Here is a 24,626-nt window from a genome sequence, read left to right on the forward strand (position 1 = left end):
TAGAATTTCATGGCTGCAACACGTGCCAAAGTAGTTGGGAAAGGACATGTTCACCACTGTGTTACATGGCCTTTCCTTTTAACAACACTCAGTAAATGTTTGGGAACTGAGGAGACACATTTTTTAAGCTTCTCAGGTGGAATTATTTCCCATTCTTGCTTGATGTACAGCTTAAGTTGTTCAACAGTCCGGGGGTCTCTGTTGTGGTATTTTAGGCTTCATAATGCACCACACATTTTCAATGGGAGACAGGTCTGGACTACAGGCAGACCAGTCTAGTACCCGCACTCTTTTACTATGAAGCCATGTTGATGTAATACGTGGCTTGGCATTGTCTTGCTGAAATAAGCAGGGGTGTCCATGGTAACGTTGCTTGGATGGCAACATATGTTGCTCCAAAACCTGTATGTACCTTTCAGCATTAATGGCGCCTTCACAGATGTGTAAGTTACCCATGTCTTGGGCACTAATACACCCCCATACCATCACAGATGCTGACTTTTGAACTTTGCGCCATAACAATCCGGATGGTTCTTTTCCTCTTTGGTCCGGAGGACACAATGTCCACAGTTTCCAAAAACAATTTGAAATGTGGACTCATCAGACCACGGAACACTTTTCCACTTTGTATCAGTCCATCTTAGATGAGCTCAGGCCCAGCGAAGCCGACAGCGTTTCTGGGTGTTGTTGATCAACGGTGTTTGCCTTGCATAGGAGAGTTTTAACTTGCACTTACAGATGTAGCGACCAACTGTAGTTACTGACAGTGGGTTTCTGAAGTGTTCCTGAGCCCATGTGGTGATATCCTTTACACACTGATGTCGCTTGTTGATTCAGTACAGCCTGAGGGATCGAAGGTCACGGGCTTATCTGCTTACGTGCAGTGATTTATCCAGATTCTCTGAACCCTTTGATGATATTACGGACCGTAGATAGTGAAATCCCTAAATTCCTTGCAATAGCTGGTTGAGAAAAGTTTTTCTTAAATTGTTCAACAATTTGCTCACGCATTTGTTGACAAAGTGGTGACACTCGCCCCATCCTTGTTTGTGAATGACTGTGCATTTCATGGGATCTACTTTTATACCCAATCATGGCACCCACCTGTTCCCAATTTGCCTGTTCACCTGTGGGATGTTCCAAATAAGTGTTTGATGAGCATTCCTCAACTTTATCAGTATTTATTGCCACCTTTCCCAACTTCTTTGTCACGTGTTGCTGGCATCAAATTCTAAAGTTAATGATTATTTGCCAAAAAAAAAAAGTTTATCAGTTTGAACATCAAATATGTTGTCTTTGTAGCATATTCAACTGAATATGGGTCGAAAATGATTTGCAAATCATTGTATTCCGTTTATATTTACATCTAACACAACTTCCCAACTCATTTGAAAACGGGGTTTCTATATGTTATAGTTATTTGTATGACTCTTACCATAATATGTTACGTTAACATACCAGGCACGTTCTCAGTTGGTTATTTATGCATCATGTAACGTACACTTATTCAGCTTGTTGTTCACTATTCTTTATTTATTTTAAATTGCCTTTCAAATGTCTATTCTTGGTATTGGGTTTTATCAAATAAATTTCCCCCAAAAATGCGACTTATACTCCAGTGCAACTTATATATGTTTTTTTCCTTCTTTATTATGCATTTTCGGCCGGTGCGGCTTATACTCCGGAGCGACTTATACTCCGAAAAATGCGGTACGTACTCGCTAAATATAAATAATTTAAAGATAGGAGGGCCAAGTATCTGGAAAATGACGATCATTGTCGTCCTCCCCAGTATTTAGGGCTCAAAAGGTTTTTAATAACTCAATATTCTAAATCAAAATATAACATGGACAGTTTTGATTTTAATTAGTTTTGATATTATTTATAATTAGTCAATGTTTTCACAATTACATATTAGTCAATAAATTATTTCACTGAAACTCTCCTGTTGCATTGCTTTTGTTATCTACTCATATTTATTATTTTAAGTGAATTAAAAACATCCAGCATTAATTGTGCGCCTCAAAAGTATTATTTTAGGTATTCCCTCCTCCTTCCCCATACGATGACAGCTCTGCACTGAGTGTTCTGGAGAAGGGAGGTGTGGAGCTATGAGTGTACGGGGTGCTAAGGTCAAGCCTGTGGCCTAAAAAGGCAGCAGTGGCAAGCAGCGGCTCTAAGAATAACTCAGATGATGCACGTCACAAACACTGTGAAAATGGTCGTGGATTGGGTTGTTTTTTATCAACCAAACAACATTCAGTGTCTACATGAGAGTTTCAATGACTTTGATTTAGAAGTGCAGTCAAGCTGCAGTTGTCACCATGTGACGTTGTCATAGTAGCTGCTGGGACGAGGCGACGTCTCACTTGCCCCTCCCAAAATCTAATTTTGTTGTACTGAGAGGGGGCTGGGTTCAGTCTGAGGCAGCCCCAAAGGGCAAATACACCCTCATCCCGGTCTCCGTCTGTGCCACCAGCCCCTGGACCACCTTGCTCCAGCTTGCAACCATCAGGTTGTGTTGTCTCGCGGGGGAAGGGGTGAAGAATGCCAAATTTTGGAGGCAAAGAGTGAAACACACACTTTGGATTAAACGCTGGGATTAAATCTCACACAGGAGGGAACTTTTAATGACGACTTTTAGCTGAGAGCAATGACTGAAGCAGAAGGTAATGTATGTAAAGTTAGCATGAACATTTGTGTGTGAAGGGTAGTTAGCATGATTGAAAGTGTCTAAAAATATGCTGCTATCATATATCGTCTATTTGTAATGCAGCAGCCTGGCAGTGTCCACACAGGCGTCTGCAAAGGACCAACACATTAAAAGTGAAGCCTTTTGCCTTGAGGCATATCCAATGATTCGTTATGCTCCTCTGTCTTTATGTCCATGGTGGAAGTAAACACTGTATGTACTGTATGTGTTGCTGTCATTATGTTTCTTCTTTCCAGATCACACAATAATTGATGCAGGCTACACAAACTCATTTGAAAACGATTTCACACGTTTGAGTCGGTCATGTCTTCTTTTATTGACCGATCCATCCGAGTATTGACACTTTTGCAAAGGCTGGACAGTGTTTCGTATTTGAACTGAAAAAATGGGGGATGTTGTGGTAGTTTGTTGTTTTGGCCATTGTATTGTTGATATGTTTGTTTATCAATACATTTAGCACACCGTATATGTGTCGAACACAGTCACATGACTCTCATACATCACATTTTAGATGTGTGTAGTATTGCTTTTCAATATGACGTTGCCAGCTAGTGGCCTTAGCTGGCACAGTGCTGGTCATTTTTGTGGAATTGTGATTGGAGAGGGAAAGGTTTCAAAAACACCTGAAACCGGGTATCTGCTCTTTGTCATGAACTGTAAATGTGTCTTAGCTAAAGGTTTAACTGTTAACAAATTATATCAAAGCGCTAGATTCCATGGATGAGCAAGCATTTAAAAGCAGAAACAAAATGCTAGTTGAAAATGGACTGAAGGACAATAACGTAGATATTAGTAACTTGTATGTTCAGTTCGCAGAAATGCTAAGCTAATATGATACAGTTTTAGTTAAATCTACAACTACATAAAAAATTAAAGCTAGTTTTGAATTTGTTTAAAATAATATTTCAGGTGAAGCATGAGGTTAGATTGAGACTTTTATTAGTAGATTGCACAGTACAGTACATATTCCGTACAATTGACCACTAAATGGTAACACCCGAATAAGTTTTTCAACTTGTTTAAGTCGGGGTCCACGTTAATCAATTCATGGTAATTGGTGACCCGAACCGCAACTGTGAGCTACTAATACAATAACAACATGTTGGCATACAAATGATGACATAATAATGGCATGTTTGGAAAATACGCTATCTTGTCTTAACATGTAAGGATTAACTCCAAGTTGAAATAGCAGCCTAGTTATTGTAAAATGGTGTAAACTAGGAGGTTAAATTGTGCAATGTTTTTGAAGTATTAAAAGACGCTGAGTCAACACTGACAAGAAACTCTAAAGTGTCTTGCTCGCTGAAGAAATGGAAACATGGAGGATGAGGTCTAAAGACTTTTCTTTGGCCTTGTTAAGGGAATGTTTTGACTGGTTGGTTAAATTCTAGGCAGATCAGAGTGTCTTCCACAAAGCTGACAAGTGTTGTCCTTAAAAGGAAGACTCTAGCATGGAAGGATTATCAAACCATTGAAGGAGGAAGAGAACAATGTAGGGCTAAAAAAGGTTTTGATAAGTGCTAAAGGCGTGACATAAAAGGTCAGAAGCCATAATTGTTGATATTGTTAGCGGCTTCTATGTTTCAGCTAACCCCCTCATCGATGTCCGGTGAAAATGAACCTCAAAGTGTGAGTGCCTTGGAGCTACTGAAGCCTCACTTGGTGTCATGTGGCGTCCTTCAGCTCATTAAAGTTGTGAGGCCTCGAGTTAGTGTGTCTGTGTGTTCTGTTGTGTTGCCGCTAAGCCGTTTGAGTCAGCAATCACGACGCCAATGCCAGCTGAGGAGAGTCAACAGGTGGACAAAGATCTTTTAACCCCTTCAGTAACTTCCATGTTGCTGCTCTTGTCCATCACATAGCTTCAACTAGGAGAAAGACAAAAACTATACAGTACATTATTGTAATGGTCGTCAAACAGAGTTATGATTTAAACATCGACATGCAAATAGTTTTTTCTGTAGTCCTGCCCAAGTGAACCCATGTTTCTCCCCAGCGAGGTCGTCCTCCACAACCACAACCATGGTTATTGACGGTAAGAACGGAGACGCCGGAACTCCGTCCGTCCACCTGTCCAAGAAGACATTCACCGATGACTTGTACTCAACATTCAGCTCGCCACTGGCCTGGATCCTGGTCCTGGCCCTCATCATCACGTGGTCGTGTGTCTTTGTCATCATGTTTGACCTGACTGACTACAAAACCATCTCAGGTAAAATCTTAAGTCCAGCTGGATCATCATTATGACCTACTCGCTGCTGAAAACACTAACACTCCTTGTCTATTCACAAATTATACTTAACTAAACATAATGTAACATAACATAACATAACAACATAAATCACCAAAATGATTCCAAAGCGCGGCCACCGCTGCTGCTCACTGCTCCCCTCATCTCTTAGGGGGTGGAACAAGGGGGCGGGTCAAATGCAGGGTAGTTTCACCACACCTAGTGTGTGTGTGACTATCAGTAGTACTTTACTTTAATGGTGTTTTAATGTCACTTATATCCCATTATGTACAAATTATCTGTTATAAAAGTTTGTTTCAAAAAGTGCATCATTGGGGATTAGCAAGCGGGCTAGCTTGTTCTTGTACATACTGGCCACTTTAAAGTGAACTTTTTGAGCTGTTTTAAACTGATTACCTTGAAGTTTGTAGATTTTTAAATTGTTTTCTATTTTTTCTCCACTGTTACTAAATAGAATGCTTTGTCGATCATCTCTATCATCAGTATAGCTTAGCTGCCTTGTTAGCATGGCAGCTTATGTTATAGTGTAACGTAATTACTAGCAGTCCATCATAAAACTGGAAATCAACACTTTATCTACATTGTTTGGATTTTAGATTCTTTTAAATATTTTATTTTGGTTATATGTCAATGGTGAACTGACAGGCATAAGTTGATTCAAGACTTACTTCCTGTCATAATTCTTAAACTAAACCAACTTAATTTTTGTTGTAGTTATATCAACTTTTTATTAAGCTGCTGGTCTTTCAATCAGGGGAAGCTAATTTTCAGCTACAGTACTTTTCCAAACACGGCTACAGTTTCAGTGACAGATACAATATATAAAGCTAGATTTTACAGAGAAAATGACACGTAAAGAATTGTAAAATTTTCCATTTCAACTCAGAACAACGGAATGAAACTTGGAAAAATGCTCTGGTAGAGGTTTACATTTCATGATCGCTGATTCGCAAATTTTTCTGTCAAAGGGGTTCAGCCTCAGACAGATCATTCATAATGCAGGAGCCCTGCGTCCAGCCCAGCCGAGGCAAAGCCCAGTTCTCATTCACTAGATGCTTAGAATCCGATGGGCGGAACAAAGCCGAGCATTTATCCCATGTTTGCATGTCCTCCCCGTGACTGCGTGGGTTCCCTCCGGGTACTCCGGCTTCCTCCCACCTCCAAAGACATGCACCTGGGGATAGGTTGATTGGCAACACTAAATTGGCCCTAGTGTGTGAATGTGAGTGTGAATGTTGTCTGTCTATCTGTGTTGGCCCTGCGATGAGGTGGCGACTTGTCCAGGGTGTACACCGCCTTCCACCCGATTGTAGCTGAGATAGGCTCCAGCGCCCCCCGCGACCCCGAAGGGAATAAGCGGTAGAAAATGGATGGATGGATGGATGTCTAGTTTGACTGCAATGGAACAACCCACTCTATCTCCCCCATTGCTTCAACACTGTTCAATGCACTGTGACGCTACCACAATGTAGTAGACTAGAAAGTTTCGTCTGCTGTCGCGAAAGTAGCTGATTCTGAACAAAAGTGGAATGCATTCTTGCACACTTTTAGTCAATAAAATGTAAACACAAAAGTACATATTTAACCACTTATTTTTGGGATATTTTAAAAGCCGAGCTTCCTTGACAGTTTTGGAGCAATTGCGACTGATATAGAAAGTCATTAAAGCCTAGAGTAATAGGTTTATTAAGTTTTCTTTGATGCTCACTGAACTGAAGTCTCATGATCAGCTTTAGAGGCGTTATTAGTAAATATATATCCTATTAATGATGAAGACAAGCAGAGTATCTGATGTCACATTGTTTGTCACTGTGCTCAAGCATCTTCTCGACAAGCTGCACTCTTCTTTCTTCTTCACGGTGCATGGTGCCACCTCCTCCTCTGTGCTTTGTGCTCACTGCCGCTGTGTCTCATCCAACCAGGTCACCCGCCTCCTGGCGTCAGGAAGGTTTTAAAGGAGTCAGAGCGTAGAGGCAAGGACACCCCCACACTAACCCCCATCAAAGAGAGAGAGCGAGCGAGCTGTATTAACTAATCTTCTAACTTGTCCTAACATTGCTGTCTGTCTGATTCCACTTGGAGGTACATCTAGATGTCTTCTTGTGATGATGCTTTTATATTTCTACGAGAAACAGACATTCAAATGTTATAAAAGCCACAATGATATATATGTTGGCTTCCGTTCCATTCAATGTGGTTTTTTTAAGATTTTAACTTCAGGTGAGCTTCAATTTGCCACAAAGCAAGCTCACCTGAAATGTCACATTAAGATGCATCTCACTTTTTATGTTCATTTCTAAGTCTAAAAGTTTGTTTGCATTGTGTTGGTCATATAGTTGCATCTGTAGGTTGGTTGTGAATAGATTAGAAGGGTGTATTCACACTCAGTGGCCATTTTATTAAGTACAATGTTTCTAGTTTCCTGTTTATGCTGCTCAATAAGGTGGTCGCAATAATAAATAAATCTGACTAATATATTTTTAATAGTCAGGAGTCCACGAACTATCTGCGGTATGCTGACATTGAAACTTGGTGGTGTTAAAAAAAAAAGCTTTATTTGAATCATATCAAAAATATATAACACAAGAAAACGATCAAGCTTGCACTTAGTACAAAAACATCAACGCGTTCGAGGCCGTTCTGGTTGCAGAGGGAGAGGGGGAAGGTAAGCAAACACTGCCATCATGTGGCCAATTGACACAAAGACGCACATATGTTATAGCAGTGGTTCTTAACCTTGTTGGAGGTACCGAACCCTACCAGTTTCATATGCGCATTCACCGAACCCTCCTTTTTTTTTTCAAATTCAAGACAAAGTTATATGTTTTTGGTAACACTTTAGTATGGGGAACGTATTCTAAGTAACAAAGACTTAATTTAGAGTTTGTTGGACACTAGGGGAACATACAGGTAAAAGCCAATAAATTAGAATATTTTGAAAAACTTGATTTATTTCAGTAATTGTATTCAAAAGGTGTAACTTGTACATTATATTTATTCATTGCACACAGACTGATGCATTCAAATGTTTATTTCATTTAATTTTGATGATTTGAAGTGGCAACAAATGAAAATCCAAAATTCCGTGTGTCACAAAATTAGAATATTACTTAAGGCTAATACAAAAAAGGGATTTTTAGAAATGTTGGCCAACTGAAAAGTATGAAAATGAAAAATATGAGCATGTACAATACTCAATACTTGGTTGGAGCTCCTTTTGCCTCAATTACTGCGTTAATGCGGCGTGGCATGGAGTCGATGAGTTTCTGGCACTGCTCAGGTGTTATGAGAGCCCAGGTTGCTCTGATAGTGGCCTTCAACTCTTCTGCGTTTTTGGGTCTGGCATTCTGCATCTTCCTTTTCACAATACCCCACAGATTTTCTATGGGGCTAAGGTCAGGGGAGTTGGCGGGCCAATTTAGAACAGAAATACCATGGTCCGTAAACCAGGCACGGGTAGATTTTGCGCTGTGTGCAGGCGCCAAGTCCTGTTGGAACTTGAAATCTCCATCTCCATAGAGCAGGTCAGCAGCAGGAAGCATGAAGTGCTCTAAAACTTGCTGGTAGACGGCTGCGTTGACCCTGGATCTCAGGAAACAGAGTGGACCGACACCAGCAGATGACATGGCACCCCAAACCATCACTGATGGTGGAAACTTTACACTAGACTTCAGGCAACGTGGATCCTGTGCCTCTCCTGTCTTCCTCCAGACTCTGGGACCTCGATTTCCAAAGGAAATGCAAACCAAACCAACCCAAACCATCAGTGATGGTTTGGGGTGCCATGTCATCTGCTGGTGTCGGTCCACTCTGTTTCCTGAGATCCAGGGTCAACGCAGCCGTCTACCAGCAAGTTTTAGAGCACTTCATGCTTCCTGCTGCTGACCTGCTCTATGGAGATGGAGATTTCAAGTTCCAACAGGACTTGGCGCCTGCACACAGCGCAAAATCTACCCGTGCCTGGTTTACGGACCATGGTATTTCTGTTCTAAATTGGCCCGCCAACTCCCCTGACCTTAGCCCCATAGAAAATCTGTGGGGTATTGTGAAAAGGAAGATGCAGAATGCCAGACCCAAAAACGCAGAAGAGTTGAAGGCCACTATCAGAGCAACCTGGGCTCTTATAACACCTGAGCAGTGCCAGAAACTCATCGACTCCATGCCACGCCGCATTAACGCAGTAATTGAGGCAAAAGGAGCTCCAACCAAGTATTGAGTATTGTACATGCTCATATTTTTCATTTTCATACTTTTCAGTTGGCCAACATTTCTAAAAATCCCTTTTTTGTATTAGCCTTAAGTAATATTCTAATTTTGTGACACACGGAATTTTGGATTTTCATTTGTTGCCACTTCAAATCATCAAAATTAAATGAAATAAACATTTGAATGCATCAGTCTGTGTGCAATGAATAAATATAATGTACAAGTTACACCTTTTGAATACAATTACTGAAATAAATCAAGTTTTTCAAAATATTCTAATTTACTGGCTTTTACCTGTATTCTAAGTAAAGACTTAATTTAGAGTTATTTGGTTAGGGTTAGGGTTAGGGCCGGGGTTAGAGGGTTAGGGTTATAATAAGGTCATGCCGAATAAGGCATTAATAAACAGTGTTGGGTTAGTTACTGAAAACCAGTAACTAGTTACAGTTACTAGTTACTTTATTTCAAAAGTAACTCAGTTACTAACTCAGTTACTTACACCAAAAAGTAATGCGTTACTGTGAAAAGTAACTATTAAGTTACTTCTTTTTTTCTTCTTTTTTTTTTAAAGCTCCCATTAATGCCCCTTTTGCCTTAATTTCAGTACTGTTATTGCACTGGAGAATAATACAATCTGTTGATCAATTTGACATACATTTTTATTTTCCTTTTAACATAATTAATGAAAAACAGTGCAACATAAAAAGGCATTCCTCCTTTCTTTAAACTTGGACCAATGACCATGAATAAAAAACAAGTTAAAGTGCAACATAAGAAGGCACATCATCTTCCTTGAAACATAAAGCCTGACATCTGGAGTGATGCTGCTGTCTTCCACACTTGGAGCCATGGATTGTAGAATACTTGTTTTCAGTGGCAGGATCATTGACACAGATGGTGAAGTTTCAGTGCTCAGTAGAGATGGAACACTTTTGAGGGGTTTAAGCACCTGGAGGACCTCACCTGCCACTCTCACATCATCATCAGACAGGGTGACATTTGTCTTCAGGGTTGTGGGTCAATGCAGAGTATATAGCTGCCTGCTGCTCCAACATATCATAAGTGGAGTTCCACCTCGTTGGGACATCATGTATGAGCAGGCAGCTTTAGCATTTCTTGCTTTGTCTTAAGCACATGAGCAGCTGTTGTGCGTGGGTGGAAGTAAGAAACCTTCCTGATCCTCCCAAAGAGGCGCTCCATCCTATTGACTGAGATTCCCTTCTGTGATGCCAAATTCACTACATGTGCAAAGCACCTATCTGTGGTCCCAGTCCTGCCTCATTCTCTGTAATTATTTGATTTTTGGCATTATCACGTGTGACTGGGATATCTTTATCTTCCAGTCCTCCACTGCTTGTGTCAGTACCTGCGCCAGGTGACTCTCATAGAGGGGGCGTGTCTTCTCATATCCCAGTCTGCTGTGATGAAGTGAGCGCTTATAGTTCCGCTGGACGTCCACCCGTCTGTCATGAGCGCAACAGATGATGCTCGGGATAGTTCATCCACAACTTTTTTCTTCTCCTGCTCATAAAGATCTGGCACAATCTTATTGCTGAAGTGGGTGCGCGACGGGATGTCGTAACGTGGTTCAAGCACGTTCAGCATGTGTTTAAAACCCTCGTTTTGCACAACCGAGTCTGCACTTATAAACACACCGATTCAATGGCGGGGGCGTTCAAGCTCCTCCGTTACTCCGCTCGCCATGACCACGCTGTGTGTGGACTGAACGTGCCAACAACTTTTTTTCCCCACACCCACACCCACACACACATAGACCGCGCCTCTTTTCTTCTCTCCGGCTTGTGACAGAGGAAGATTCAGAAGAACGACACCGCAGCGCTTCTGTTTCTAGCCGATACTACATCAAAAGTAACGTAAAATAACGCAGTAATGCATCATGTAGTAACGGTAACTAAATTACTGAATAAAAAAAAATAACGCGTTAGATTACTAGTTACCGCCGAAACTAACGGCGTTACAGTAACGCGTTACAAAGTAACGCGTTAGTCCCAACACTGTTAATAAGTACTTAATAATGACTAGTCAAGAGCCAATATGTTACTAATTTGCATGTTAATAATCAACTAATTAATGGTGAATATGTTCCCCATACTAAAGTGTTACCATGTTTTTTTTACTGGTGCACAAAATGAACCGTGCATGAGCATCACCTTGTTCAAACAACAAAACCAACACTGCATAAAATCACAACAAATTACACACCTGCAAATCAGTCTGCCTTCTGCTGTTGCCGTATCCGTAATACGCCGATAGGGAGAAGTTTTTATTTACACGATGAGTCGGGTGTGTTTTGACCTCTGCCGAACCCCTGAGGCCGACTCACCGAACACCTAGGGTTCGATCAAACCCAGGTTAAGAACCACTGTGTTATAGGTTTAAATCTGTTGTCTGCTAAATTTATGCAAATTTTATATTTGCATTCATATCATATGTTGGGCATTTTTAATGTAAAAAATACATCTTAACCCTAATTTGGTAATGTCAAAATGAAAAAAAAAACCTGCAGTCACACATGCAAGGATAAATGTAATAAAACACAGAAGTACGTAAAATTCCTAAAACCTATCTTCGACTCCAAAGTTTTTAAAGCTGAACTTTTATTGGTTGTGTACATAATTAAGTGGCCAGTGAGAGTACATTCTGCAGTTCTTGCTTGGATACCTTTTAAGATTATTTAGAGACAGTTTGTTCGTGCTTAGAATATATATGAGATGAGTGAAGTGAGTTAAAAGTGGCCTGTAGTGCTTCTACTGATGTTTGCCAACAGCCATATTAGTGAAGGTGGAAGGTTGTACTCAATGTGGCATGGCCTCGATTCTTTCACTCAAATGTCAATCGAAAGTGTAGTTGCTCCTCCAACAAGCTTCATCATGAAGAGGAATAATGTAGGTCTTTGGCTCCGCCCCCTGTACAGGTGGCCTCCGCAGGATCGGCTCTGACCCCATAAAGGCCGTCAACGACGTGGTGGAGAAGTCCACCAACTTGGTCAGCGCAGTATTGAAGTTTGCTGCCAGCCTTGTTGCCCCTGAGGATGACGATGGTATACACTTTCAAGAACATTCTAGACTTTTTATTTACATTTTGTTCTCATGTTCTCCTTCTTTTTCTGAAGGAAATCTTTACGCCGTGAGGAAAAAAGGTTGGTACAGATCATCGGCATGCATCAAACATGTAGAAAAGATTGTGCTTGCTGCTCTATTAGCATCGTCTGCATCACATGTGCTCTCCTTAACACATTATTGAAGTCACCGCTCATCAATGCAGGAGTCTCAAACACATTAGAAACTAAGTAGATGACCACAAAGTATCCCACAGGGTAGGCACCACTACCACTCTAGTGCATGTAGCATAGGAAAACACATTGATTATATTATTTTAGTAGTAGAATAAACAGAGTCATGACTGAAGCTGACTAAATGTGTGAACCATCTCAAAGAGTCAACTTGGTTGGAGGAGGAGGAAGAGCAAGTGGAGAGGAAGCTTAAGAGAAAAAAAGGTACTTTATGCAAATGTTCTGTGATGATATCATTAACTCTGAAGACATCCCTCCTCTTCCTCGGTAACAACACTAAGAAAACACAACCCGCTAATCAACAGAGCACCTTTCCTCACTGGCTTGTCGTTAATCTACTAATTTGACGTGAATTCTGTGTGTCAGGATTGAATTTGTGAACTCATTTCGATTTTCACTCGTCTTTCAGGAGAGTTTCTACCGTCACGAAGTAAAGGTCTGTACACTGACTTCACTGTTTGCTCTAGACATGTCCGGAATAGTGTCCATCCTGCTGGACGTCCATTTGTGTCTTCCATTGCTCATTTGAAGCTGAAGTATATTCAATTTAAGATTATTTAAGCTTTGTTTACTTTTTTTTGGTTTACTTTTGTTTAACTTAGTTAGCCTCAGTTTTTAGTTCAAGTTGTGTTTTTATTTATTTTGCTTTAGTTTACCCCAGGTTAGTTAGTTTGTTTTAATTGTCTCCATGTTTGTTCCAGTTATTGGCATGCAAGTGAAGAAGTCGCGGCCAGCGATTGAGGTGGTCCACGAAGACGATGAGGGAGAAAATGAGGAGGCTCCTGGGCAGGAGGAAGAAGAAGATGCCCAGGAAGATGAAGAGGACCTTGAGGAGGATGAGGAGGAGTCGGCAGAGGAACTAGAGGAGGATGAGGGGTACGAGGTGGAGGAGGAAGACTACGAAGAGTATGAGGAGGAGGAGGAAGAAGATGAAGGAGCTGGTGTGGAGGAACAGGAGAAGGTGGAAGCTGCAAAAGAAGAAGATGTTGACGATGACGAAGAGGAGGACAGGGGAGGTAAAGAAGACGACGAGGTTGGTGAGGAAGAAGAGGAGATGATGGAGGATGAGGAGGAGGAAGCTGCAGTAGACGTAAGAGTTGAAGAAGAAGAAAAGGAGGGGCTAGAGGTGGTGGAGGAGGAAGAAGATGAGGAGGAAGAGGAGGGAGTTGAAGCAGCTGTAGATGATAGTAAAGTGGAGGAGGAGGAGTTGGAAGATGGCAGAGAAAAAGATGAGGCTCACCAAGATGAAGATGCGTCAGCCAAAGACAGTGGTGATGAGGAGGGAGCAGACACTATTGATGAAGATGACAAAGAAGAAGCAGCTGAGCAGCATGAAGAAGACTTTCCCTCCTTTGAAGAGGAAGAGTCAGCCGTTCCTCTAGAGGATGAGGATGCTGATGAAGATGTGTCTGCCAAGGAGGATGATGATGAAGACAAGTCTTCTTTCACTGACATCTCACAGTCTGTGCTTCTCCCTAGCGACGAAGAGGATAGCGATGAAATCACTGTAGGAGAGGAGCCCTACCTTCATTCTACTGATGATGACAACGATGGTGATGATGAGGAGCTCCTTCACAAAGTTTTGGAAGATGACATTAAAGCTGGTGAGGATGATGAAGATGTCCTTTCTGACGCAACTCATGAAGAGAAAGAGGAAGATTTTGATGTGTTGGCCAGTCTTCTTATTGACGTCAATGACCTCGACAACAAAAATTACGATGATGATGATGATGATGAGGAGGAGGAGGATAATAGCCTTCCTCCCTTTGAGAGCAGTGACACCTTGGCTGATGACAATGACGATGATGAGGAAGAGGAGGAAAGTATTCTTCCTCCCTTTGAGAACAGTGACACCTTGGCTGATGACGATGATGAGGAGGAGAAGGAAAGTGAACTAGAGGTCATGCCGTCATTGGACAGTGATGAAGGTCACCTTGAAGATGACATCACACCAGAGTCTCATCAAGAGGAAGAGGATGATGATGGTGAAGAGGACTTGCTGTCAGGTAGTTATTTCTAATAATGGTTGAGGTAGCTGAGGTCAAAGTTCATGTCAGTGTCAATCATGTAGCCTCGTCTGCAGCATCACTTCCTGTCTAGGAGGGGGCAACAGAAGCCCATACTGATGAGGAAGAAGAGGATGAAACTGAGACGCTTGGTTTATTTGTTATTTCACACACACACAAAAACTACACAGTCAAAGTGTTTCCTATAGAAAACAATGTAAATAGAAATGATCGCAGTGGAAGAATGGCCGTGCACGACCCGAGGGTCCCTGGTTCAATCCCCACCTAGTACCAACCTCGTCATGTCCTTTGTGTCCTGAGCAAGACACTTCACCCTTGCTCCTGATGGGTGCTGGTTAGCGCCTTGCATGGCAGCTCCTCCCTCCATCAGTGTGTGAATGTGTGTGTGAATGGGTAAATGTGGAAGTAGTGTCAAAGCGCTTTGAGTACCTTGAAGGTAGAAAAGCGCTATACAAGTACAACCCATTTATCATTATCATTTATCTGTTACAGTGTCAAACTGGCCATTATAAAAGCTTAGGTGTAAATGTAAAAAGAAGTGAAGGAGTGTTGATCGTGTAAAATATCAACTTTGTTAACAAGTGAAGATGCATATATAGTGTATATGTATCATGTTACTTCTTGTCTATATTCCTTTTGTCTTGTCTACACTGATCCTTCTTTTGGAAGAAATGTCTATGAAAAACACCAAAGAAAAAGGAAAACATATGCAGAGTTAACCCTTTGATCAGTCACTGAAGTTGCCGTTATCTCCATTAGTTGGTGTTCAGCATGTTGCTGTTCATGTGGATGATGACTCCATAGTGGAGCACCTCCCACTGGAAGATGAAGATGAAAAACAAGAGGAAAAAGCCAAGGCAGGCAAATCAGAGGATGAAGCACCTGCAGGTCATTAAAAAGAGAACATGGCAACTTTTTTGTCACATTTACAGTACATTTAACTTTAACCTAAGATACTTCTTCTTTGTCTTCCTTTTAGTGTGTCCGTGCATGAGTGCTACTGCTACAAAGACCAAAATGTCTGCTGCCAAGACCTCGGAGAAGAAAGGTTAGTGACACATCATGTTGACCATAGAACAAAGTGTTAGAACCAGAGGTTTTCCAACACAACTTTTTCACTTCCGATACAATACCGATATTGAAGCCTTGATTATTGGCCGTTACCGATCTAAACCCATTCATGAAGGGGGGCTAGTGCAAGATTGGTGGGGGTTTTGTCCATCCATCCATCCATTTTCTACCGCTTATCCCTTTTGGGGTGGCGGGGGGTGCTGGAGCCTATCTCAGCTATAATCGAGCTTAAGGTGGGGTACACCCTGGACAAGTCGCCACCTCATCGCAGGGCCAACACAGATAGACAGACAACATTCACACTTACATTAACACACTAGGACCAATTTAGTGTTGCCAATCAGCCTATCCCCAGGTGCATGTCTTTGGAGGTGGGAGGAAGCCGTAGTACCCGGAGGGAACCCACGCAATCATGGGGAGAGCATGCAAACTCCACACATAAAGATCCCGAGCTCATAATCGAACCCAGGACCTTTGTATTGTGAGGCAGACGCACTAACCCCTCTTCCACCGTGCTTTATATACATATATATATATATATATATATATATATATATATATATATATAATATACGAACCCCGTTTCCACATGAGTTGGGAAATTGTGTTAGATGTAAATATAAACGGAATACAATGATTTGCAAATCCTTTTCAACCCATATTCAATTGAATGCACTACAAAGACAAGATATTTGATGTTCAAACTCATAAACCTAATTTTTTTTTTTGCAAATAATAATTAACTTAGAATTTCATGGCTGCAACACGTGCCAAAGTAGTTGGGAAAGGGCATGTTCACCACTGTGTTACATGGCCTTTCCTTTTAACAACACACAGTAAACGTTTGGGAACTGAGGAGACACATTTTTAAGCTTCTCAGGTGGAATTCTTTCCCATTCTTGCTTGATGTACAGCTTAAGTTGTTCAACAGTCCGGGGTCTCTGTTGTGGTATTTTAAGCTTCATAATGCGCCACACATTTTCATACATATATACATACATACATACATACATACATACATACATGTATGTATGTGTATGTATATGTATGTATATCTGTGTATATATATGTATATGTATGTGTATATGTATATGTATATATATATATATATATATATATATATATATATATATATATATATGTATGTGTGGGAAAAAAAAAAAATCACAAGACTACTTCATCTCTACAGGCCTGTTTCATGAGGGGGTTCCCTCAATCATCAGGAGATTTTAATGGGAGCATTCACATACCATGGTTTATATAGGGCACAGAGTGGGTGGGTACAGGCTGGCGTAGGGGCGTGGTGATTGGCTCATGTGTTACCTAGGAGGTGTTTCCGTCTGTGGCGGCATGCTGTTACAATTTCGCTGCGCTTGTTGAGGGATGACAGGTCTGGACGGTAAATAATAAACAGTTTCTCTTTCAAGCATAGGTTGCATCTTTTATTACCACTATTGTAAGGTGTGCTGGATGCAAGAATTTGCCATGTTATTGAATATTCAACATTATTGTCTTTGAGTTCCCAAATGTGTTTGCTGAGTTCTGTGGTATTCCGCAGGTTTTGGTTCCTGAAAGAAGCCTTGTGATTGTTCCATCTGGTTTTAAACCCTCCCTCGGTTAATCCTACATATGTGTCGGATGTGTTAATGTCCTTGCGTGTTACCTTAGATTGGTAGACAACTGATGTTTGTAAGAATATATATATATATATATATATATATATATATATATATATATATATATATATATATATATATATATATATATATATATATATATATTCGTATTGTGAGGCAGACGCACTAACCCCTCTTCCACCGTGCTTCATATATATACATTGTCTGTCTATCTGTGTTGGCCCTGCGATGAGGTGGTGACTTCCACCCGAATGCAGCTGAGATAGGCTCCAGCACCCCCTGCGACCCCGAAAGGGACAAGCGGTAGAAAATTGATGGATGGATTGATGTGTATATGTATGTATGTGTATATATATATATATATATATATATATATATATATATATATATATATATATATATATATATATATATATATATATATATATACAGTACATATATATATATATATATATATATATATACAGTACATATATATATATATATATATATATATATATATATATATATATATATATATTAGAGGTATAAAAAGTCAAAGTCTTTAAATTAATTCCCTAACGCGTGACGGTAATAAACAAAAACTCGGTGTGTAGATTTTTTCGGCCTCTTTAGCATTGGCCGGTTCTGAAAATAAACTACGTCTCCCAGAATCTTCTGCGCAGCTCGTGGCCAGCAAGGTGGGGACGTGGAACGCCGTAAGCAGGAAGTGAACAGGAAGTGAAGTGTGTTCGTAGTAGATGAGAGAAATTGTTTTTTGGACATTCCCAGAAAAATGGCATTAAATTCTATCCATAACTGTATTAGTTATGTTACTAACTATCTATTATTTTGTAGTGTGGAATGTTAGAAAGTTTTATCAACTGAAATACTCAAATAGAGAACAAATAAACTATGTAAGGATGTTGTAAATAAACTACCCCTACTACTAATACTACTACAATGGTATGTATGAAACATTTTTTATTAGACTTATTATTAACCATAGTATTAACTTACTTATTATATGACTTATTATTAACCAACAACTTGTTATTAACCATCTGGAAATGGACTTATGGGGTATTTAAGTTTAAATGGAGTGGTAGTCGTTTTTTGGTAACAGTTAATTAAGTTAAGTTAATGTCACAGTGTGTTGAATGATGTGGACACGTTTGTTACTGGATACTTTCTAATAAGCTTCTGCTATGAAATACTTAGTATGTGTAAATAATATGAAACTATAAGTATTTGATACGTGTTTGTATTGAAAGCTCATGTTTTAGACTGCAGTATTATTTAATTAAGGACACTTATTACATATGTCTAGCTTGTGTGGTATTTTGTGCCTAGCTGTTATGTAGCTGCTAGCTCCTAGTAGCCTATATCCTACCATGTTCTTGTAATTGACTTGACTAAAATACACGAAAATACCAACCTTGTGTGCTGATTGGAGGACATTTAGATGTTAACTGGCTGTCCAGCTCTGCACAAGTAAACAAGCTGCAAGACTGCTTGTGTCGTAGCGCTTATATCGAAGATTTTATGAGCAAACTGATATAATCCGATTCTTGTTTTCGATTGGGAAACACCTAGTACCTCATATTCTATCATGTTGAAAAATCTTGCTAGAATATCATGTTAGAAGATAATGTATTCAAATATTTATATCATAATCAAATATTATGTAAAAAACATCATATTATAAATTTGTGTTAGGACATCCTGTTAGAATATCATGTAATAATATTATTTTAGAAGGTTTCCTGTTTTTTGTGCGTGTGCTCTTCCAGAAGTTTCCAGGAGGATCTCTGCTGTAAAAAGAAAAGGTTTGTTGGATTGACAGTAAAGTTTTGAAAAACAATAATGATTATGTTCACCTGAAAGTTAAAAGTTGTTCTTTATTATTGTTGAAGACCATAAAGCAGTGAGGAGCACAGGACGATCAGATGACAAACCAAGGAGAACTGGTAGCACATCAAAAGCAATTACATGAACCTCTGAACACATTATTGACTTTATTTTGGTTGGTCACATACATTCATAAAATAACTTTAATATACAGTATATTTACATTGCATACATCACATGCTGGACTTGACTTGAATATGATTTACTTTATGGCATTACGTATATTGCTGCTTGCAATACCACAATATTAACGATAGTAACTGCACATTGAGTTGAAGTACTGATATTACTTCTACTGACAAGTTGCTTTAAAGCTTGTTGGTTGAAGGATAATGATGACATATTAAAATAGGCATTTCACTTCTCAGCTCTTCCCAGAATTGCGAGTTTGGAGCCAAAAATGAGACGGATCAGGAGAGTTCCGGCTCTTCTTAAAGGTACAGTACACAAACAAACATATAGTAACATGTCTCTGGTCAGGTTCTAGTAAAAATTGATTTCCCATCTTTGTTTTTAATAAGTCAAAAGAGAAGAAAAGCCCAAGAAGACCAAAGCAGGTAAAAGTCTGTCATGGATCACATCCAAGTGTATCAGAGTCAAACCGCTACTGTTTGTTCATCAGAGCAACCTAATGAGAAGCAACGTCCAAAACCAGCAGAGGTTCCAGAACCACAACAAGATGGTACCTCATCAATTCTTACATCTTAAAAAATGATATTGTAAATATAGACATAGTAATCCAGTGTTGTCGTGCTACTTCCAGTTGGTCCTTGCAGACTAGCACCAGTCTACTGGCCATCTCCTCCTGGCTGGTATGGTGAGTGTGAAACAACGTGGACCTTCAACTTATCAACTGGACTTACGTTGTCTGGATCTCTTCCATTAACCTCTACATGTTTGTCTTCCAGTTCATCAGATTGTCACAGACAACCCGTACCCGCCTCCAACTGGATCAGGTACCCAAAAAATGGCCACATTCTGTTGTGTTTTGATTGGAAATTAACTTTTTTTTTAAGGGTCTGCTGCGCCGGTTCTAACCGCGATGCATCCCGCTGCCCCGCCCATGCAGCCGCTTTATCACCACCAACCAATGATGGCGCCGTTTTACAACCAGTATCAGCCCTATCTTCAGCCTGTACCGCCTGCCATGCAGCAGACACCAGAACCAGTGCATCCGGTCCAACAAGCTGAGCCAGTACAACAATTGCAGCCAGTCCAGACATCAGAACCTGTGCAACAAGCGGAACCAATGATGTCAGTCCAACCATCAGAGCCAGTGCAATCAGTCCAACAAGTTGAACCAGTAAAGCCAGTCCAACCATCAGAACCTGTGCAGCCAGTCCAACAAGTTGAACCAGTAAAGCCACTCCAACCATCAGAACCTGTGCAGCTAGTCCAACAAGTTGAACCAGTAAAGCCAGTCCAACCATCAGAACCTGTGCAGCCAGTCCAACCCGTTGAACTGGTTCAACCAGTAGCCACAGAACAAGCCCTGCCCACTCAGCCTCACGTTCAGACTCCGACCACTGAAGCTCCGCCTGCTGTGGTGAAAGGTTAGAAAGAGTCCAATCACTTCGAAACAACATGTAACATGTTCTGTTTTGTTCTTTTAGTATTTTAATTTTTTTTGTTCTGGTTGGTTCTTTCACAATAGTCAATTAATTACATAATAACATCTAGTCTATTTTCTGATGGCCTACCTTAACTTTTTCTCCTTTCACGATCCAGAACCTGAAACAGAACCAGAAGCAGACAAGGTCCAAGAAGACACGGCAAAGAAAGGTTCTAAAAACAGTTTTAATCCCACTCATCTTTTGCTGTGGAGTAACTTTTTAAAGGAAAATTGCGATATTTGCAGCTGCTAAGAAGAAGAAGAGGATAAGGACCACTGATGCGATTGAAGGTACTTTACTCTGCAATCCATAGTCGCTTTATTAGGTACATGCGGCTACTCAAACGCAGTGGTCGCCAAACTACGGCCAGGATCCGGTCCGCCAATGTCCACGATGTGGCCTGCGAGAAGTCCCAAATTATTTAATTAATTAATTTATTTAATAATCCTGTCCAGCCGCTTAGCCAAATCAAATTGTTGATGTAGATGTCTGTATCTGCTGTACAGATTTACTTCACAAAAGAGAAATGTGGGATACTTGCCATATTTGACTTCATTAAATGTTTGGATATATACGTACTAGAGATGCGCGGATAGGCAATTATTTCATCCGCAACCGCATCAGAAAGTCGTCAACCATCCGCAATCCACCCGATCTAACATTTGATCAGAACCGCATCCGCCCGCCATGCGCCCGCACCCGCCCGTTGTTATATATCTAATATAGACGATGCAAGGCATTAGTGAGGTTATAAAGCTTTTGCCTGTTAAAGAAAGGAGACTGATCCAATGCAGCACAGACATTCGCGTGCCACGCTGTCACGACCCAGACGCACACCAGTGCGCAATCATATGGGAGCCGCGCTGAGCGCACCTCCAAGCGCGTCTCGCTGCCGGCGACGGCCGGGTATATGGGCCCGACGCTCCAGCGCCATCCATTTTCAGGGCTAGTTGATTCGGCAGGTGGGTTGTTACACACTCCTTAGCGGGTTCCAACTTCCATGGCCACCGTCCTAGCTGCTGTCTATATCAACCAGGGTGAGCCCCACCCCTTTTGTGAGCGCACTGCGCGCGGAGTGACCCCTGTTACGCGCCCCCGGCAACAGGGGTGGCGGGCAGGTAAGCTGCGCGGGCGGAGCGCGCGGAGTGACCCCTGTTACGAGCCCCCGGCCACGGGGGTGGCGGGCAGGTAAGCTGCTTACCTGCTGCGCGTGACGCCGGCCGCGGCGAAGGCGGACGAGGCGGGGTGTCGGTGCGGTGGGCGCGGTGGTGACCCTGGACGTGCGTCGGGACCTTCTCGCGGATCGCCTCAGCTACGGCTCCCGGTGGGGCCCTCTCAGGGGAAGGGGCCTCGGTCCCGGACCCCGCGAGGCGTCCCTTCTCCGCTCCGTAAAAGTGTCCATCTCTTTTTTTTTTTTTCTTCTGTTGTGGCATATGCTGCAGGTGCCTGCTCGTTTTTCGTATGTGGGTAACAACATTTAACTATGTATATATATTTCCGAATTGGTTTAACTGCCACCCGCCTGAATCTATTTAAAATCTAATTTTTTTAAATAATTTGAACCACCCGACCCGACCCGACCCGCGGATAAAATCTAATTTTTTAAAATTTCATCCGCCCGATCCGCGGATAATTCGCGGACTCCGCGGTTGTGCCCGCAAACCGCGCATCTCTAATACGTACATATATATATATGTGTGTGTGTAAATATATATATATACTGTATATATATATATATATATATATATATATATATATATATATATATATATATATATATATATACATACATACATATATATGTATATATGTGTATATATATATATTTACATATATATATATATATGTGTGTATATATATACATATATATGTATATATATGTATATATATATATATATATATGTATATGTATATATATACATGTATGTATATATATGTATATACTGTATATATGTGTATATATATATGTATATACTGTATATATGTGTATATATGTATATATATATACATATATGTATATATATGCATATATATATGTATATATATATATATACATATGTGTGTACGTATATATATATATATATATATATATATATATATATATATATACATATATATATATATATATGCTGGTTTTAGAATGACCTTCCCAAAGTCCTGACTTAAACCCCATTGAAAACATGTGGACAATGCTGAAGAAACAAGTCCATTTCAGACAACCAACAAATTTAGTTGAACTGCACCAATTTTGTCAAGAGGAGTGGTCAAAAATTCAACCAGAAGCTTGTGGATGGCTACCAAAAGCGCCTTATTGCAGTGAAACTTGCTAAGGGACATGTAACCAAATATTAACATTGCTGTATGTATACTTTTGACCCAGCAGATTTGGTCACAATTTCAGTAGACCCATAATAAATTCATAAAATAACCAATTTTCATGAATGTTTTCTGTGACCAACAAGTATGTGCTCCAATCACTCTATCACAAAAAAATAAGAGTTGTAGAAATTATTGGAAACTCAAGACAGCCATGACATTGTGTTCTTTACAAGTGTATGTAAACTTTTGACCACGACTGTATGTATGTATGTATGTATGTATGTATGTATGTATGTATGTATGTATGTATGTATGTTAGTATGTATGTATGCATGTATATGTATGTATATGTATGTATATATATGTGTATGTATATTTGTACAGTATGTATATATGTGTGTGTATATATGTATATGTATACATGTGTATGTACCGGTATATATATATGTATGTATGTATATATATATGTATGTATAATAATAATAATAATAACTGGGATTTATATAGCGCTTTTCTAAGTACCCAAAGTCGCTTTACATGTAGAACCCATCAATCATTCACACCTGGTGGTGGTAAGCTACTTTCATAGCCACAGCAGCTGCCCTGGGGTAGACTGACGGAAGCGTGGCTGCAATTTGCGCCAACGGCCCCTCCGACCACCACCTATCATTCATCATTCATCATTCAGTTCACCGGTGTGAGTGGCACCGGGGGCAAAGGGTGAAGTGTCCCGCCCAAGGACATAACGGCAGCGATTTTTTTGGATGGTAAGAGGCGGGGAGCGAACCTGCAACCCTCAGGTTTCTGGCACGGTTGCTCTACCCACTACGCCATGCATGTATATTTGTACATATGTATATATATGTATATGTATATATATATGTAAATATATGTGTACATGCACATATGTATATGTTAATATGTATATATGTATATGTTGATATGTATATATGTTTATGTATGTGTATATATGTATATATGTACATGTGTGTATATATATATTTATATATGTATAAATATATATATATATATTTTATATATATATATATATATATATATATATATATATATATATATATATATATATATATATATATATATATATATATATATATATATATATCAGTGACGTGCGGTGAGGTTCATGGCTGGTGAGGCACTGACTTCATCACAGTCAGATTTACAAACATATGAACCCTAAAGAGTATCTTATTCACCATTTGATTGGCAGCAGTTAACGGGTTATGTTTAAAAGCTCATACCAGCATTCTTCCCTGCTTGGCACTCAGCATCAAGGGTTGGAATTGGGGGTTAAATTACCAAAAATGATTCCCGGGCGCGGTGCAGCTGCTGCCCACTGCTCCCCTCACCTCCCAGGGGGTGAACAAGGGGATGGGTCAAATACAGGCGACAAATTTCATTACACCTAGTGTGTGTGTGACAATCATTGGTACTTTAACTTAACTTTAACTTTACACATACAAACTGTAGCACACAAAAAAGCACATTTAATTAAAAAAAACGTTATTATGGTCTTACCTTTACTTACAAATTAAGTCCATGCGCCGCAACTAAAGCCCTCACTT

At 40.2% G+C, this 24,626-nt stretch overlaps 1 protein-coding gene across 1 annotated transcript; it reads left to right on the top strand.

The window, feature by feature from the left end:
• The first annotated feature begins 309 nt into the window (after positions 1-309).
• LOC133576386 (uncharacterized) lies at positions 310-21,034 on the top strand. The gene is made up of 19 exons (XM_072912206.1): positions 310-2,669; positions 4,710-4,925; positions 12,106-12,231; positions 12,304-12,330; positions 12,628-12,687; positions 12,893-12,919; positions 13,185-14,489; positions 15,270-15,398; positions 15,490-15,558; positions 18,991-19,026; positions 19,114-19,167; positions 19,477-19,545; positions 19,630-19,665; positions 19,731-19,790; positions 19,872-19,925; positions 20,017-20,064; positions 20,125-20,661; positions 20,837-20,890; positions 20,967-21,034. Exons 1-19 carry the CDS (start codon positions 2,654-2,656, stop codon positions 21,032-21,034), a joined length of 2,991 nt encoding a protein of 996 aa, XP_072768307.1. The 5' UTR covers positions 310-2,653.
• Positions 21,035-24,626: the final 3,592 nt, after the last annotated feature.

The sequence above is a fragment of the Nerophis lumbriciformis genome, linkage group LG34, assembly GCF_033978685.3.
Source record: "Nerophis lumbriciformis linkage group LG34, RoL_Nlum_v2.1, whole genome shotgun sequence".
NCBI lineage: Eukaryota > Metazoa > Chordata > Actinopteri > Syngnathiformes > Syngnathidae > Nerophis > Nerophis lumbriciformis.